The 16,346-nt window shown below is 48.5% G+C and overlaps 1 protein-coding gene across 1 annotated transcript; it reads left to right on the forward strand.

Moving 5' to 3' along the window:
* The first annotated feature begins 350 nt into the window (after window positions 1-350).
* PAX1 (paired box 1) lies at window positions 351-9,862 on the forward strand. Its single transcript, XM_059133704.1, has 5 exons — window positions 351-621; window positions 1,074-1,703; window positions 3,286-3,428; window positions 3,965-4,187; window positions 9,462-9,862. Exons 1-5 carry the CDS (start codon window positions 351-353, stop codon window positions 9,551-9,553), a joined length of 1,359 nt encoding a protein of 452 aa, XP_058989687.1. The 3' UTR covers window positions 9,554-9,862.
* The last annotated feature ends 6,484 nt before the right edge of the window (window positions 9,863-16,346 follow it).

Below are 16,346 nucleotides of genomic sequence, written 5' to 3' on the forward strand. Positions count from 1 at the left end.
CATCAGTTCGGAACGACTACATCATCATTCTCAAAAGTGGAGGTGTAACGGCTTTAAAGGGAGCCAAAAAGAGTGGAAGATCCCAGGTCCGGCTGGGGTTAGCACTTGTGTGTGTGTATGTGTGTGTGTGTAGGGGGGGATGGGATGCAAAGAAGGGCCGAGGGAGGAGAAGAGCAGGGGAAGGGGGTAGAGTTTCAGGCCCGAGAGGGGGGCGCCGGGGTGCAGTGACGGGAACCAATGAGCTGCCAACTCGCGCGTCTCCGGCGTGACTGCCGAGATTGACGTGGAGGACACGTCAAATTGAATCCGCACGCTGCAGCCTCCCGGTCAGACGAATTTCTCCTAATCGGATGAAGTTCACTCTAGGCCTGGGGTCGCGGGCGTGGAGAGTGTCCTGGGAGCGCCCGGCGGCGGCGGCCGGCCCGGGGGAGCGCGGCTGCGCGCTCGGCGGCAGCGCACGGCGCGTTTCCAGCCCGCGGCCCGACCGCCGCGGCTCTCGACTCGCGCAAGCCCTCCCTCTATGCCTCTCCCGCGGCGGCGGCGCCCGAGCTCTCCCGGACTGCGCCGGGCCCAGCCCCGGTCGCTTCGGCGCCAGGCAGCTGGCTGGCCCGCGCGCTATGGGTAAGGGGCGAGCGGCAAGTGGGGTGCGGGCGGGCAGACGAGGCGGGTTGGGTCCCGGCGCCTTCCTTCCCTCTCGCCTGCTCTCCCCGGGAGAGCAGGTCCCGGGTGCCAGACAAGTCGCGTTCTCCTCACGCCTCAAGCCATGGGAGGTTGGGGGTGGGGAAGCTTGCGTGTCGCAGGAGGGGATGTGCCACTTAGATGCGTCAAAAGTCCAGAAAGGGCAAGCAGAGCTGAAGCACGCGGCGTCCCCCTCCGCAGTGCCTACGCGGGCGTCCACTCCTGCAGCCCGGACCCGGTCCGTTTGCTCGCACTGCGAGATTCTGAGGACCCTCCCGCCCATCACCTTCCAAAGCGCGCCTGGTGCGGCCCCCCGCCTGGTGTGGCCACTATTCTTGGCTAACCCGCCGGTGTTTTCTCTCCCTCCTATTTACTCTCGTCCGGCGCGTCCGCAGAGCAGACGTATGGCGAGGTGAACCAGCTGGGCGGCGTGTTTGTCAACGGCCGCCCCCTGCCCAACGCCATCCGCTTGCGCATCGTGGAGCTGGCGCAGCTGGGCATCCGACCCTGTGACATCAGCCGGCAGCTTCGCGTATCCCATGGCTGCGTGAGCAAGATCCTGGCGCGCTACAACGAGACAGGCTCCATTCTGCCCGGGGCCATCGGGGGCAGCAAACCCCGCGTCACTACCCCCAACGTGGTCAAGCACATCCGGGACTACAAGCAGGGCGACCCTGGCATTTTTGCCTGGGAGATCCGCGACCGGCTGCTGGCCGACGGCGTCTGCGACAAGTACAACGTGCCCTCTGTGAGTTCCATCAGCCGAATCCTGCGCAATAAGATTGGCAGCCTGGCGCAGCCCGGGCCCTACGAGGCGAGCAAACAGCCGCCGCCGCAGCCGGCGCTGCCCTACAACCATATCTACCAGTATCCTTACCCCAGCCCTGTGTCGCCTACGGGCGCCAAGATGGCCAGCCACCATGGGGTCCCGGGCACAGCAGGCCACGTCAGCATACCCCGTTCCTGGCCCTCGGCACACTCGGTCAGCAACATCCTGGGAATTCGGACATTTATGGAGCAAACAGGTCAGTCTCGGTGCCCGTCTGTAGTGTTCCTGGAAGGGGCCGAATTGGAGATTGGGTGGGGGGGGGCGGGCATGCCATCCTCCTCTGACTGGTTTTGGCTCAAGGGAGGGTTCAGGGCTGGCCAGGCGGGAGACTGAGGGTCTTGGGCCTTCTGTGGGAGTCCTTGGACATCTTGAACTTTTTATGACAAATATGGAAAATATTTCCCAAATGGAAGAGCAATCGCCGACCACAAATTCGGAGGCCTGAAATTGCGCTTTTTCATTCTTGCAAAAAGTATGCAAAACCCTATCACCAGATCTTAGCCAAACAAACCACAGAGTCAATCCTGCGACCCTTTCTTACGATCTCCATCTTTTGGGTTCCCTCAACATTCCCAAAGGGTTCTGTTCCTCCCAGGCCCAAAGGCTCTTTTGAGTCAAAAGGCAGTGGGGAGCTGTCTGGCGGGTCTTGTTGAATGGTCTGTATCTCCAGCAGGCCCAGAAGCCCTGCAGCTCCTGGAGCTGGGATTTCCCTTGTCAGTGCCCCTGGGCTGCAGTCATCCTGGGGTGAAAAGTCACAAGGATTTGCACTTTGCCTTCAATTTTAACCCTGCACACCCTCGTTCCTCTTTCTTGGCAGGGGTAGGAAGAGTGAAGGGGGAGGGTGGATGGTTTGGGAGCATTGATTCAGAAAGAACTTATGCAGGCTGGGACCAAGTCCTCTGTCTCTTCACAGTGCCCCTTGCTCCCTAGAACGAGCCAGGGAATTGTATAGTCTTGGGTGAGCAGACTCAGAATGTGCCTCAAAAGCAAAACTCACCTTATCCCAAGACGGAGGAGGGCAAGCTTGAAGGAAACAGAATACTTAGTTCCTGTGGTAGTGGGGTGTTCCTCCAAGGCGGAGACCGGGCATAGTTTTGTTTATCCGGGTGGCTCAAAAACCATGGGCCACTTGCTGGGCCAGAGCCGAATGGTGGGATCAGTGAACAGTTGGCAGGGAGGTGACGTCTTCGGGTCTTCACTCAAATCTTGAGTCTTCTCTCAGTTACCTGTGGACACATGTGCTCAAGGAGCAGACATATGCCTGGGACACAGGCGGTTGTCTGGGTTGTTGCCTCTTTTGGGAGACCTAGTTTGTCTCTGGGGGGCAGTTCTGCATAGCCTTCCAGATACATGTTGAAACTGAGAAACCCATGTAGTTCTCACAAGCCTGCTGGGGATTTGAACATGGACCTTTCAGGTCGCCATTTCTGGACAGCAGAAATGTACCTTGGCTGAGTGCACCCAGCCCTGGCCCCATAGGACATCTACTGCCGGAGACTTACTGTTTCGCGGGAAGCGCGTCGAAGGCTGGGAGGAGCGCAGAGCAGGCCTTTCATCCCTCTGCCCTGCTAGGAATGAAAGCGAAATCCAGTTCCCCGCTGCCCCTCCACCCCGATCACTGAGTGTTTGAGTATCTCAGGTGTGCCTGAGGACCCTCCACCACCTGCTCAAATAGCGTAGTGCTTATAGGCTTGTGTGGAAACGTCTGGGCCAGAGAACCGCGCGTGTGCCCAGCGCAGATTGAGATGCCCCTTCCAATCTATCCTGTGTCCCTTCAGGGGCCCTGGCTGGGAGCGAAGGTGCCGCCTACTCCCCCAAGATGGAAGACTGGGCCAGCGTGAACCGCCCGGCCTTCCCGGCCACTCCAGCAGTGAATGGCCTTGAGAAGCCTGCCTTGGAGGCAGACATTAAATACACTCAGGTAACTAACTGAGAGGCAGGGGAAGGAGGTGTCTTTAACTGGGGGAGTGGGAGGGTTGGCAGATGCGGGGGAGAGAGAAAGAGAAGAGAAGAGAAAACTCCCTGGGGCCAGGGAATGTGTTGGTGTGTCTGGCTGCCCAGCCAGGGAGCGCCCGCGCTGCGTTATTTCTCCTTTTCTCAAGTGCACTAGTTTGGGAGAAGCTGGCTGTCCAGGGGATTGCCTTGCTTTTCGCCAAGATAATTCTATTAAAAAAAAAAAAAAAAATGAACCCGGAACACAGATGGGAGAGGACTCCCTTCTTCTAAATCCCAGTTGGAGAACACCATGATCCCCCTCACCTCTTACTATTATTTATAACAATTTGCGTGGAAATCACTTTGCCAGAGTCCTTGCGGGAAAAACGAGAGGCCAGGCCTCGGGTGGGGATAATGGAGGAGACTGCAGGGGGAAATGAAGATCCCCTAGCTCAGTAATTGCTCCTGCGGGATTGCCTGCTGCTGATGGTCTGTCTTCTCTGTCTTTTTCGATCCCTACAGTCCGCCTCCGGCCTCTCTGCGGTAGGCGGCTTCCTGCCGGCGTGCGCCTACCCGGCGTCCAACCAGCACGGCGTGTACAGCGCACCTGCCGGCGGCTACCTCGCCCCGGGCCCGCCGTGGCCGCCAGCGCAGGCGCCCCCTCTGGCTCCCCCGGGCGCCGGCGTCACCGTGCACAGCGGGGAACTGGCCGCAGCGATGACCTTCAAGCACCCCAGCCGGGAAGGTGAGGGGCACAGACCAGGAGGGGGTTGGATGAATAGCTCTAAGGTTCGAAAGGGGGAGGGGTGTCAGGGAGGAGTGTAAGCGTGGGACTTGGTGAGAGAGTCAAAGAGACAGAGAGGGACAGGAAGAGGGGAGAGCTGGGATGCTGGAGTGGGTCTCAGCCATAAATACTTCCTAAGCTTGTAGCTTCTTGGAGCTGATGGATTCATAACAGGTGTATGCCCTGTTCCTAGAAAGGCAGGCAGAATTGAGAGAGTCTCTAGGACTGTCCCTCCTGACTTGTACGGAGAGAGAATTCAGAAGAGGGTCAGGTTGGTGAACAGGACTCCCAGGTTTGAACCTTTTTTTTTGGTCCTTGACCAAATTATTGCTCCTTTCTGGGTCTCAGTTTCTCCATCTGCAGAAGGATTCAGAAGCACCATCCAGGCTCACCTTTCTATGGTTTGTAGAGCTTTGCTTCTGTGGTGGACTACACTTGGATTCTTCTAGGCGCTGCCTCTCTGTTTTGTTTCCCCCTTCCCGTCCCGGCCCTGGTCTTTGATTCATTTTCTTAAACAAAAGGCTTTGGGAATGGAGAGAGCATTTTAATCATGTATCCCCAAGTCTAGACTCTTGAACTCTGTGTGATTTTTGTCCTTCTTTCTCTGGGAAACATAGCTGGAAGTTCTCTTTCCTTTTCTCCCTCCATAAAAACACTCCCTGGTAAGTCCACTAATAGATTGGAGGTATTTAATTGATAGTTAGCAATGTGAGGGGCACCTTCTTACATTGCCCTCTGCATTCTACTTTTTTTTTTTTTTCCTTCCTTACAACTTGAGAAAAGCTCACTTGCTCTTGAGTCTCATTTTCCTCATTGGTGATCGAGGGCTGGATTTGCTAATTTCAAACCTTCCTGCATTTAGGTTCTTCCCATCAGAAATTTGCAACCTCTGCAACCCTACAGACAAGGAAGCTATCACCTGAGGGGGTCCCAGCCCTGGCCTTGAAGGAGACAGAGCATAAACTTTGAGGGCAGTGTGGGGCAGAGGGATGTTTTAGATTACAAAAGGGTCTTTACTACCTGATATTCCTCACACCAGCAAAGCCAGACATAGGGGACAGGTGGCATTGGGTAATCAGGGTACAGAGCGGTGATTCCTTTAAGTGACATCCAGGCAAAAAGCTTTATTTCCATGTAGTTTCAGTAAGATGCAATAGCATGATGAGAGAGCGTGAGAGAGAGAGAGAGAGAGGCCATTAAGATGCCATCAATAACAGTCAAGTGGAGGGAATTTTTTTTTTCCGCTTTTCCTAGAACATAAACATATTGGGGTATAAATTACAAAAACTGAGAATTAGCATTCCTTTAAGCTTTACATTTCAGGACAGATTGGGAGGGGTCTCTTTCATCTGTAGAAGTGCTTTTGCTCAGGGTCTCGGAGTGCTGGAGTGGGTCCCAGGCATATATCCTTCCTCCTGCTTTTGCCAGAGTCTTGTTCTTAGCCTCAAATCTAACTGCTTCCTTAAGAACGGAAGTTATCTGCTGAATTAGGAATAGAAATGGAATCTTCTCCATTACACAAATCAAATAATTTAACTAAGCAGGTTCATTTGAATTAGAAAAGTATATCCACAACTTGAAATGACACCCCCCCCCCCAATTGGGGCTGATCTCAGGGAGGAAGAAGACTTAAGAAAAGGGACTCCTTATCTTCAGAATGACGCCATCATTTGCTAACAGAGCCACTTTGTCCTGAGGCATTTCAGACTCTACATTAGAAACAAATTATAACATGTAGGTAGCAGTCCAAAGGGAAAACCACACAGTTCAGTATTCTAAACTAATTCTAGTGAATTGGGGCCGGTGGGGGCGGGGGTGGAATCTGTTGGTGGCTGATTTTCTTTATAAGATACTTTCTTTCAGAAATACCAGCCCTAGGTGCCTGGGTGGCTCAGTCGGTTAAGCATCAGCTTTTGGCTCAGGTCATGATCCCAGGATCCTGGGACAGAGTCCCAAATCGGGCTCTCTGCTCAGCAGGGAGCCTGCTTCTCCCTCTACCCTTCCTGCTGCTCATGATCTCTCTCACTCTCTCTCAAATAAGTCAATAAAATCTTAAAAAAAAAAAAAAGAAATACAGGGCCATTTGATGGCCCTCACATTCATGTCCCTTTTACCAGTATATTTGCTTCTTGTTATGAAACACCCCACCCATTTTCAAAATCCACAGCAATAATTAGCTACCTTAGTTATTAAATTAATATCTTAATTTCCTGACCCTCACAGTTCTTTAAAGATCTAGGTAAATGATCATCGAATAAATTTCTCAAGCTGGCAAGTGTTAGTGTTTGAAAAGAAACATAAAAATCACGAGAATTACATGCCTATTTGTATTCTCACTGGCAGAAAACTTTACCTCAAAGACCCTCCCCTGCCCCTTCTCTGCTCCCCCCAAGCTTTGAAAAGTTACAAAGTAGTAAGTCTCACTGCCTTTAATTTTTCTAATCATTAAATTGTCTTCAAAGAAACTTATCCCATAAGACAATTTGCTATCATTAATTGTTCACTTTTTAAGAATAGTGGGAATAGCATTTACTGAATTTTTTTCCGTAACAAAAATTTTCTTTCTTTCTTTCTTCCTTTTTTTTGTTTTTGTTTTTGTTTTTGTTTTGAGATTTTATGGATTTATTTGGCAGAGAGACACAGCAAGAAAGGAAACACAAGCAGGGAGAGTGGGAGAGGGGGAAAAAGGCTTCCTGCTGAGCAGGGAGCCCAGTTGTGGAGTTTGGTCCCAGAATTCCCGGATTAACAAGTGAGCCACCCAGACACCCCAAGTAACAAAAATTTTCTACTGAGAGCAGTTTAATATTATTCATGCTCAGTAGCAAGCAAATACTTTTGATTGTCTAGAGCATACACACACAACATATGTGCAATATTGTATCTATCTTCACATCTTTTTCAGGGCATCCTCCAAATCAGGTGCAAATGAACATTAAGTCTTACCCTGAGGGAAGCCAAATCCAATGTCAAATTATGCACCGCTATTTGTTAATTTTATCTTGGTGAATGGTAGCGAGGCTGGGCTACCTATTTTATAGGCGACAAAGCATGATTTACATTTTCCATCTGTGAAAGGAAACTTTAATTCTTAGGGCCTGAAAGAAAAGGAAAGTTCCACTTCATCTACATTTGGAAGGGACCTGATATTTCTGGAATCCCAGTACTCATTTATTTTCTTTTGTAGCCAGGGCAGGACCATTTCCACACAGTCCTTTCCAGCCTCTGGACAGGTGACAGACCCCACCAGAGGTTCCTGCAAGACAACCGGTATTTACAATTGACAGTGTTTTCAGAAACCATCAAAGCCTCCTGGTTCTAAAATCCCTCCCAGAGAGGTTTTGGAAAGACAGGTTTCGAATATCAAATCTAGAAGATACTGCATTTTCCTTAAGGAAAATATGTTTATGCTTGTTAAACTCAACTCCTTCCTTCCTTCCTTCCACTTATCTCTGCTTAGGGTTAGTTTTTAAGGGATCGATCCTGAAAATGTAGATTGCCAGAGAGCACTCGGTTGGCATTTGCCTGAGAGACCCACGGAAACCAATCAAGTTTCATTTGACTTGCCTCTGAAGACCACTTCCCAGACTCCGTCTCTGTCCGACCCAACCGTGGTCCTAGTGGCCCTGCAACCGCAGTTCCAATATTTTGAAAACCCTTGTCATCATTCACGTCCCCTAAGATTAAATGAACCGGCAGGGCGCCTAACGCGGCGGGCTCAAGCCTCCAAGACCCCCAAGACACAGCCACTCACGCAGCTCCGGTCCCTGCGGGTGGGAAAGGAGCGGAGGAAAGGTCCTATGGCGAGGGGCTGGTGTGGATGGAACTAAAAACGCAGCAGCTAGAGTAGCCCCCTTAGAGGGGGGTGGAATCCATCTCTGCCCCCTCTCCCCCTTTATTTTCCTACTAGTTCATTTTCTCCCTCGTGTCGGAGGCAGCCGGCCCATAGCTGAGAAACCTCCTCTCCTCTGATATTTTCTAAACAGGTCCTCACCTTGAAGCGAGTGTACAGGGTGCAAAGCAAGGGTCAGAAGACCTTGTTGGCTGAGCAGCCACAATGGTGTTTAGGAAAGAAAGTTGAGAGGTAGGGGAGAGCAGAGTGGTTACTCTGCCCTGGAAAGGTCTTTAGATCCCGGTGAAAACCTCTGCGAAACCAGATGTTCTTGCGCGCGCGTGCTTGTGTCCGTCTTCAAACAAGGATATCCGGCGCAGCTCCGCCCGCGCAGTCACTGCAAGTTGCGCCTGGAACTGGTGCACGGGCAGCTGCCGGGGGATAAAGTCCAAAATTATCCCGATCCCAAAATGAAGCTCCCCCTTTTAAAGGATAACTTGTGGGGGGAAAAGAAGAAAGCTGAAAATGGGCTCCTCTAGGTATAAACAACTTGAGCTTCCTGCAGGAGGAGCCGAACCGCCAGGGACTGGGAAAGGAGAAACAGGTTGCGCAATCCTGGCGTCACTTTGCTAGTTTCCAGAGGCAAAACTCGGGCCCCTTCCCAAAACCCTAAGTAATAGAGCAACGTGCAGAATGCCGTCTGATCTGGCAAATTCACTGTCACTTAATCCGGAGGCCCTTAAGCCCCAGGGAGTGCTTTGCCCGTAGTGGGGATAGCAGCTGGATTCCCGGGCCGCTGGGCAGAACGAAGTCGGCCACCCACTTAAAGTGCGGCCGCCTCTCGTGTCGAAGGGATCCAGGCCGCCGCAGGCCCTCCATCAAGGGTGGCTTTGGTGACCCTCTTCCCGCTGGGTTACCTCCTGTCGACCGCGAGCGTCCCGAGCCGCTCGGGGGACACTGGACCTGATACAGTGGCAGCTCCCCAAGCCCGAGCGCGCGGCTGGGGTCTGGGTGGCGGAGGGAGAAGGGGCTCGGTGGTGGGGGGTCTGGGATCTGAGTACCTCCCCGGCCTGGCTGCTTTACGGACCCGTGCGTCCATCACCTCCTTTATTGAGAGGGTGCGGGACAAAAGCAAGTACACTCGGGCTGCGGTCAGGGAGCGTTTGCAACGCGACCAAGGCTGTGCTCCTTCGTGGCTTCCTTAAGGGGATCAGGAAGGATGGGCGCCATTGGGCGCGTGGGGTCCTTGGACAGGGCGGGTCCCTGCTTCCTTCTTCCAAACCCCTATAGTGTCAACCCCGGATCCTCGCGCTGTCACCCGTATTTGCCGACGTCCCAGGCCTCAGGGTCTCTCACTCTGAGCCGCGCCAGCCAGTGACCCGACGCCCCTATGCTTCCTCCCGCAGCGGCCGATCGGAAGCCGTCCAGCCCCAGCGGCAAGGCCCCGGATGGCCTGAGTAGTTTACACGGACTGCCCATCCCGGCCTCGACCTCCTAGGGGCAGCGCTTCCCGGACCCCGAGCCCGAGCCCGAAGCAAGAGGCGGACCGGCGGGCGGAGGGGGGCGTACAGCTCGGCGTTGCAGTCTCGGTGGCGCGCGCGGGAGCCAGGACAAGCCAAGGAGGTGCCGGGAGCCTGCCCGCGGTCGGGGCCCGCCCCGTCGGTCCACAGGCCTCGCTTGGCTCACCGACCCGGCGGCCACACTTCCTTCACCGGCCAGAGTTTTTAGGCTTATCTGAATTTTGGCTTTAGACTGTTGCAACCTCGTCCCGATCCTTGCTCCGACGTGGCCTCCCTCGCCCGGCCAGCCTCAAGTGTCTTTTCCTACCTCTCCAGGGCTGTTCGGTATCCTCCCTCTCTCTTCCCTTCCTCTCTTTGCTTTGCGTGCTTTCGGTCTTCGCTTCCTCCCTCCTTCCGATCCTACATTACTTTCCTTCTTCCTGTTCCCCTGCCTCCCTTTTGTCCTCTTCATTTCTCTCCCTGCAGGCTTCCCGCTTCCCTTTCTCCTTCCCATGTTGCAGCACCGTGCTTCCTTTCCTGTGGTCCTCACCCCTTCTCTCTTTAGCGTCTTTTACAGTAAATGACTTCGTTTCTCTTCATTCCTACTGTTTTCCTGACCTGTCTGACTTCCCAGGAGAGCCCCAGACTGGGTTTCACGACAGTCCTCGCGCTGCCGCTGGGACTCTTTAGTTTCCACCTCTCAGAGCCCCACCCAGCCCTAAGGGAGAGGTCTGGAACCTAGAAAATAGACAGAGAGGCCATGACCTTTATATTATATTTTTATATTAATGAACCCAAGCAAAACAGAGATGAACTACCCTGTTCTCTCTCTCTTCCCCAGGATATGATCTGATAATCTGTATGTTCTCAGTGCCTAGTGGCTGAGCTTCTCTTTGCTTCCTCTGAGATGATGTCACCCCAAAGAAGACCGGGGTAGGAGTAGGGAGCATTGGGGTCATAGGTATTTTCTCTGCTTAGAGAACTGCCTGCCCTGGAGGTGCTCATTCCCACCCCTCCATACCTAATAGGAGGGAATCTGACACAAGGTAAATGCATCAGCACTGTTTTTGGTTTTCAGGGGTCAGCATATTTGTTAATTTAAACCACAAACTGCTTCCGGGTACAAAGGTGCAATCTGGCTTCTGGTTTGCAAGGGGATGAGGGTCAGAAAATGTCTTCTAGAGCTGGACACGAGAGCTGTTCACTGCTTCCGAGTTCAGGCGCACTGGTGGCGGGACCCTGGATGTAAACTGCAATTTTTGTAGTCATAAACATGTCACTGGCAAGAGTGTGACATCACCTGTTAAACGTGGCTGCCTTTGAATAAAGGAAAGCATCTGGAGAACGCTTTGTAAGGGTGAGCAAGTGTGTGTCCACTTTGCAGTGTGATGTAGGTCTGCCTCACTGACTCTAGCCCCTCAGTTCCCAGCGTGAACACTATTAAGGTGAAATTATTTGACTGGTTTATTCACAAGCACTCGCAGCCCGGGTTGGGCAGGAGGTGGAGGAGAAGGTGGAGAAGGCATGCTTTCAGGGCTCTGTCCCAGGGTACTCCAGGGAAGAGATGTACTGTGCAGAAATCATACTAACAGGAGGCTGATTCTTAGAAGAACAAAGTGGGCAAAAGACAGCAACAATGGGGACTTTCCCGGAACATTTCTCACATTCTGAAAGCGAAAGAAAATTGGGACAGGGATTTCTAACTACACAGGGGTCTTTGGCTATTTGTTTTGTTTTTCCTTTTCATGTTTGGCTTTCTCAAATGGACAGAAGGCATTTTTGAATTGAAGGTTTTGCTTGTAAGTGGAGTGGCCTATTCAGACTAATGGAGGGAACCAGTGGGGAAATTATTATATCTCATTGCAATCATACCCACTGAAGGTATTAATTACAAAATGATATCTGCTTTTTTTCATATAGAAACTTTTGTTTCCAGGTTTTCAAAGGATCTGGCCTTAAAAAAGTTCCATTTTATAGGTAGGAACATCGAGGACTAGCTATTTGGTTTCCTTTCTCTGAACCATACAGCTAACTGCAAATTGCAGGGTTTGGGCACAAAAACTACGTGACACCATCTCATCAGAGAACCAGGACTGGGGCTTGAACTTTGAGTCTGGGGTCCATAATTCTCTGTGCCAGCATTTCCTACAGAGAAACTAGTCAAAAAGGTAATAGGAATAAAGTATGAAAAGGAAGCATGTTTTCAAGTTATAAGTCCTCTCGGTCTGTCCTCATGTACTTAAATGAGCTTTACATGCTCATGATTTTCATGAGTCCTCGCTTGCTGCTGGGAGGGGACGGGTTTGCCTGGGTCAGGAAGAAGACATCCTTCTGCTTTCTGAAGAAAGGAGAAAACTCTGTGATTAGCCTGTCTCCGAGTTGCCATCATCCCTATTTCCCTGACATTTTCCACTTTTGTGTTTGTGCTTTGGGAGTTAAAGGTAAAAAAGCTGGGAAAAGCCACCCAGGAAGGATGGAAGACACTTACATTGTCAAAGCTACCTGCAAAGGGCAGCATGTTGTAAATCTGTCGCTGATGGTTCCCCATGTCCTGTGGCTGGAGATGAACCTTTCAGAGTTCCTTGGCCTTGGGATGAGCTTTCATGGGTCATGAGCTGCATCCAGTCCCAGGGTCTACTAGCAGGCTTTGACATTGCATGTGGGATATGTAGGGGTATCCCTTCTCCCTTGAGGTCTCAGGCCATGGGAAGTCCCAGTGAGCTTGGGTTAAATCCCTGCTCTGCTGTAGTGTGACTGAATGAAGCTGTGACCTCTGAGCCTCCACAGTCTTGTCTATGAAATGCACCATCCAATGCAGTGACAGCCATAATGACCTGGCCTCGAGGAAAGCTGATACTGGTGTTGCTTCATCTCTCTGGAGGTGATTTTGCTGTTAACAAAGGATAGGAGACTCATTTTAACAGTTGATGGGGGACCCAGAATTTTAAACTTTTTTTCTCAGAAGATCCCATGAGAATATTACAATTTTGGTGTCTGTGCTTATGGATCTGTGGAGATAGTGGGGACATAGGATAAAATTAGGTAATAGCAGGCTAGGTAGAATAATTTAAGAAAAAAAAAATCATTCCCAAAAGCAATTTGTTTTTCTTCTTGCCTTTTTTAAAAAAAATTTAAGAATAATATTTCTTTCTTTTTAATTTAGAGAAGCACTAAAGAGGAAATAAAAAAGATGTAATCACTCAAGTAAACCTTTGCTTTTTTTTTTTTTTTTTAACCAACTGAGCCACCCAGGCCTCCCATGCTTTTTTTTTTTTTTTAAAGAATGAAAGTAATATATGTACACTGTTAGAAAATTCTAGCGTACAGGAACATTGAAAAGAAAAGTGCAAGTTTTTCCTGTCTTCTTCTCTGTCCTTAAAGGTGAACACTGTTACAGTCTTTTATGAATACTTCCCAGAAAAAAAAAATGCAGGCAGTGGAATTTGTTTCTGTGTGTGTGCTATTTAACAGTGTACACCAAGGATCTGTACTATATACACAGAGACAGGGTCTGGAGATCTGATCTTTGCATACCAGCAGCTTCAACTCCACTGTATTCACTTTATTCTTCTGAAAGGATGCATATCAACAGGGTTTATTGAAAACAGAGTATTTGTAAAGGGGGTTAGCTTCGAGCTTTAAATGAATAAAGGCAGGATTTTGTTGCATTCATTTTTGGAGGAAGTGCTTCAAGTGGATTGTAATAACTTCTCTGGGAAAGGTGGCTAGTTTTCAGCAAGGAGGGAAAGAAGAAACCAAAGGGAAGGAGACATAGAGACAAGAGACACCAAGTTTTGTCTGTCTTAAAGATATTCTGACTGTTTTCCAGATCACCGAAAGGATTCAAAGCTTTGAGGGGCTGGCAAATGCAATTTTCCTTTCCTTTGAAGGGAATCTGTTTCTCTAGGTCAGGAAAGAGAGACAGAGACAAAGGGGTGGGGAAAAGAAAAATTGGATAGGAACAAAATGTAAATATCCAGTCCTGGCACAAGTTTGCTTCTTACCTGCTTCTTACCAATTCACTTGGAATCCCTGTGGAATTGGCTTCCTGACAGATGAACCTCACTTGTAGACAACTGTGTTTCCCCATTTGCTTGTTTCTTGACTCCTGTTAAAGAGGATGGGATTTATTTAATTGAATGGTGGTTTGGGTTAAAGCACTCTGTAGGTTTCCTGGCATCAGCTTCCCTAGCTAGAATTACATTGGCCTGAGTTTCTTTTCAAAAGAAACTCTACCTGCTCCATGTTATGCTGGATAATATGAATTTAGAATCTTGCCAAAATGTGCCTGAGGAGCTCAGTTGAAAGGACTGTGCATCCAGACAGGCTACATAATGAGAAACACTTGATTCTCTTCTTTTAATAGGCACGAATTATGCACAAAATGGTATTTGGTCTTCACCTTGACCTTGCTGTCTGAACTACAGCCTCATTCACTTAAGAAATGTCCCATGGCCGAGATAGTTCTAGCCAAACGATCGGATCTCCACTTAGAAAAAACAAAACAAAACAAAACAAAAAACAAAACTTCTGTTTTTGGATTCTTCTTCACTTTTTCTTTTTTAAGGCCAGAGCAAGGACGAATCACAGTGCTTCTTTTTCAAGGCATTACAACAAGAACCACACATTTAGTCAGAATCCAACTCGGGAATTCTAAACACTTGGAACAATTATACTCAATTTAGGCAAGTCTCTTCTTTGGAGTTGAAACTGGTTGAAACCCCTGTTTCACTCTAAAGAGCTCTTCTCCAGGAGAAGCAGTCTGTGATCTTGGTTGGAACACACATCTGTTTCTGGGCTGGCCAAATCCAAAAGTGGAATCCCAATTATAGTTTTCATGGCTGATGGAATTTCAGCTGCACTACAGTTGAACCACCTGGGCTGCCTCCACTGTCTTTTTTCTTCTTAAGGTTGAAATAAGCTGATCGAGTGTTCATTCAGCTCTTAAATTACATTTCCATCCTGTACCATTTTATTTCCTTTTTCTCTGGTGAGATATATTGACCAATGGATTATCTCCAGTTTCTTAGATCAGCCACATAATGTTCACTTTTGGGAGTTCTCCTGGTCGCTGGTGGATGTGGTTTCAGCTTCCTAAGGTTTTCTTTTACCCCAAACAACACACAACAGAGTGAAAATTCTTTAACTAGTTGGTTTGGATTTAACAAGAAATCTCTTAGAGGACAAAACAAGTGAGATATTTGAATGAATTGAAAGAAGTAGATTTTTTTTTTGAAGAGTTGAATTAGAACCTGGAACTCCATGAGACATTAAAAATAAAAAAAAAAAAAGAAAGAAAGAAAAGGAAAGGAAAAGAGAAAAGAAAACGTTCCTTAGGCAAGCAAGGTGTAAAAAGATTTAGTGTGATAATCTAAGAAGCGAAAGATATCATTCTGGCCACCAGGGGGAGCACACATTGTTCCATGAAGATAAAGAGGAAAACAAAGCTAACACTCCATCTACAAAAAAAGTAGTTCATCATTTTGGTGAACCTCTCCAGGTTGTGAACAACATCTGTTTACAAGAAGAGTGCTTTTGTTGTTGATATTATTGTTGTAATTGGTGACCAGAGGCTTTGATTCTGAACAAAGAAGAGCAGTTGGGCATGTGGTGAAAATGGATTTTTTGGCTCATCCACATGGGAATTATCAAATAAGTTAGCTGAGAAGTCAAGAGCCCCTTATAAATAAGTTTCACTTCTGACTTTGACTCTGGTAGATACACATATCCAATTCTCTGAATCCAGAACAAATAAGTATGAATTGGAAAAAGTAACCTATTTGAAACTGACATTTTTAAGAAATACAATGAATTTTTATCTGTATTTGTCCAATTATGATTTTTTGATTTGATTAATTTGGGTTTGAACCTGAATTTTTAAGCAACATACCCATTTTTAGTGATTTTGAGGTTCTTAATCGGGTCAAGTCACAATTCACATTTACAATAATGGTCAATGTGTTGCAGAGAGGCAGTAGACAGCAAGGAAAAAGACTTTTATTTTCTTACTTTTCTTTTTATTTTAGGATAAAATCCTAAAAAAAGGAGGGGGAGCCTCTCTAATTATTTTTTCCTCTCTAGTCACTTCTAACCTGGACTTTTACATATATTGAACTTATCCTACCAGCTGTGGATCATTCCATCTGCCGAAAGTAGTCTGGGAAGGGATGGGGTACATGCTGGCTAAAAGTTCAAATCTGAGTTGTACCACCTGGCAGCTGTGGTGCTTTGAGCAAGTTTAGACAAAACTTAACAGCCTCAGTTTCCTTGTCTGTTTAATGGGACTTAAAGTTCCGGGGCACTTCTACAGATTAAATTCAATTATATGTAAAGAGTAGAGACTTGCTTTGGGTCAGTTGGTTGTGATTAATTTTATTATTGTGGCTTTCTTCTCTTGTCCTTTCTGCATTCCCATCAATATTTTATAGTGAATTCATTTATGTCACAGTCCTGGAGATTGTATTTTCTATATATCAGATTTGTGAAAAATACAGAGGCTGTCAAGACTGCTAATGCTGGTCTTGGAATTTCCTGAAACTTTCAACAGCATCAAAGGGAGTGCCACTGTCAGCTACTAATCAAAGCTGGTAGCCCTGGGACATTCACCAAAACGTTAAGAGTACTTGATGATTTTATAGCTAAACCAGTGAGGATTAATGACCAGCCAGGTTGCCATCATTACTGTGTGCCAAGTGTGCTTAGATCAATGTCATGTGACCATGCTTCCTGTCAGGTCAACAGACCAGAAACAGAGAACTTGTCCTACTTTCTTTCTCTCAAGGGGGCCAAAAA

The sequence above is a fragment of the Mustela lutreola genome, chromosome 9 (genome assembly GCF_030435805.1).
Source record: "Mustela lutreola isolate mMusLut2 chromosome 9, mMusLut2.pri, whole genome shotgun sequence".
NCBI classification, from domain to species: domain Eukaryota; kingdom Metazoa; phylum Chordata; class Mammalia; order Carnivora; family Mustelidae; genus Mustela; species Mustela lutreola.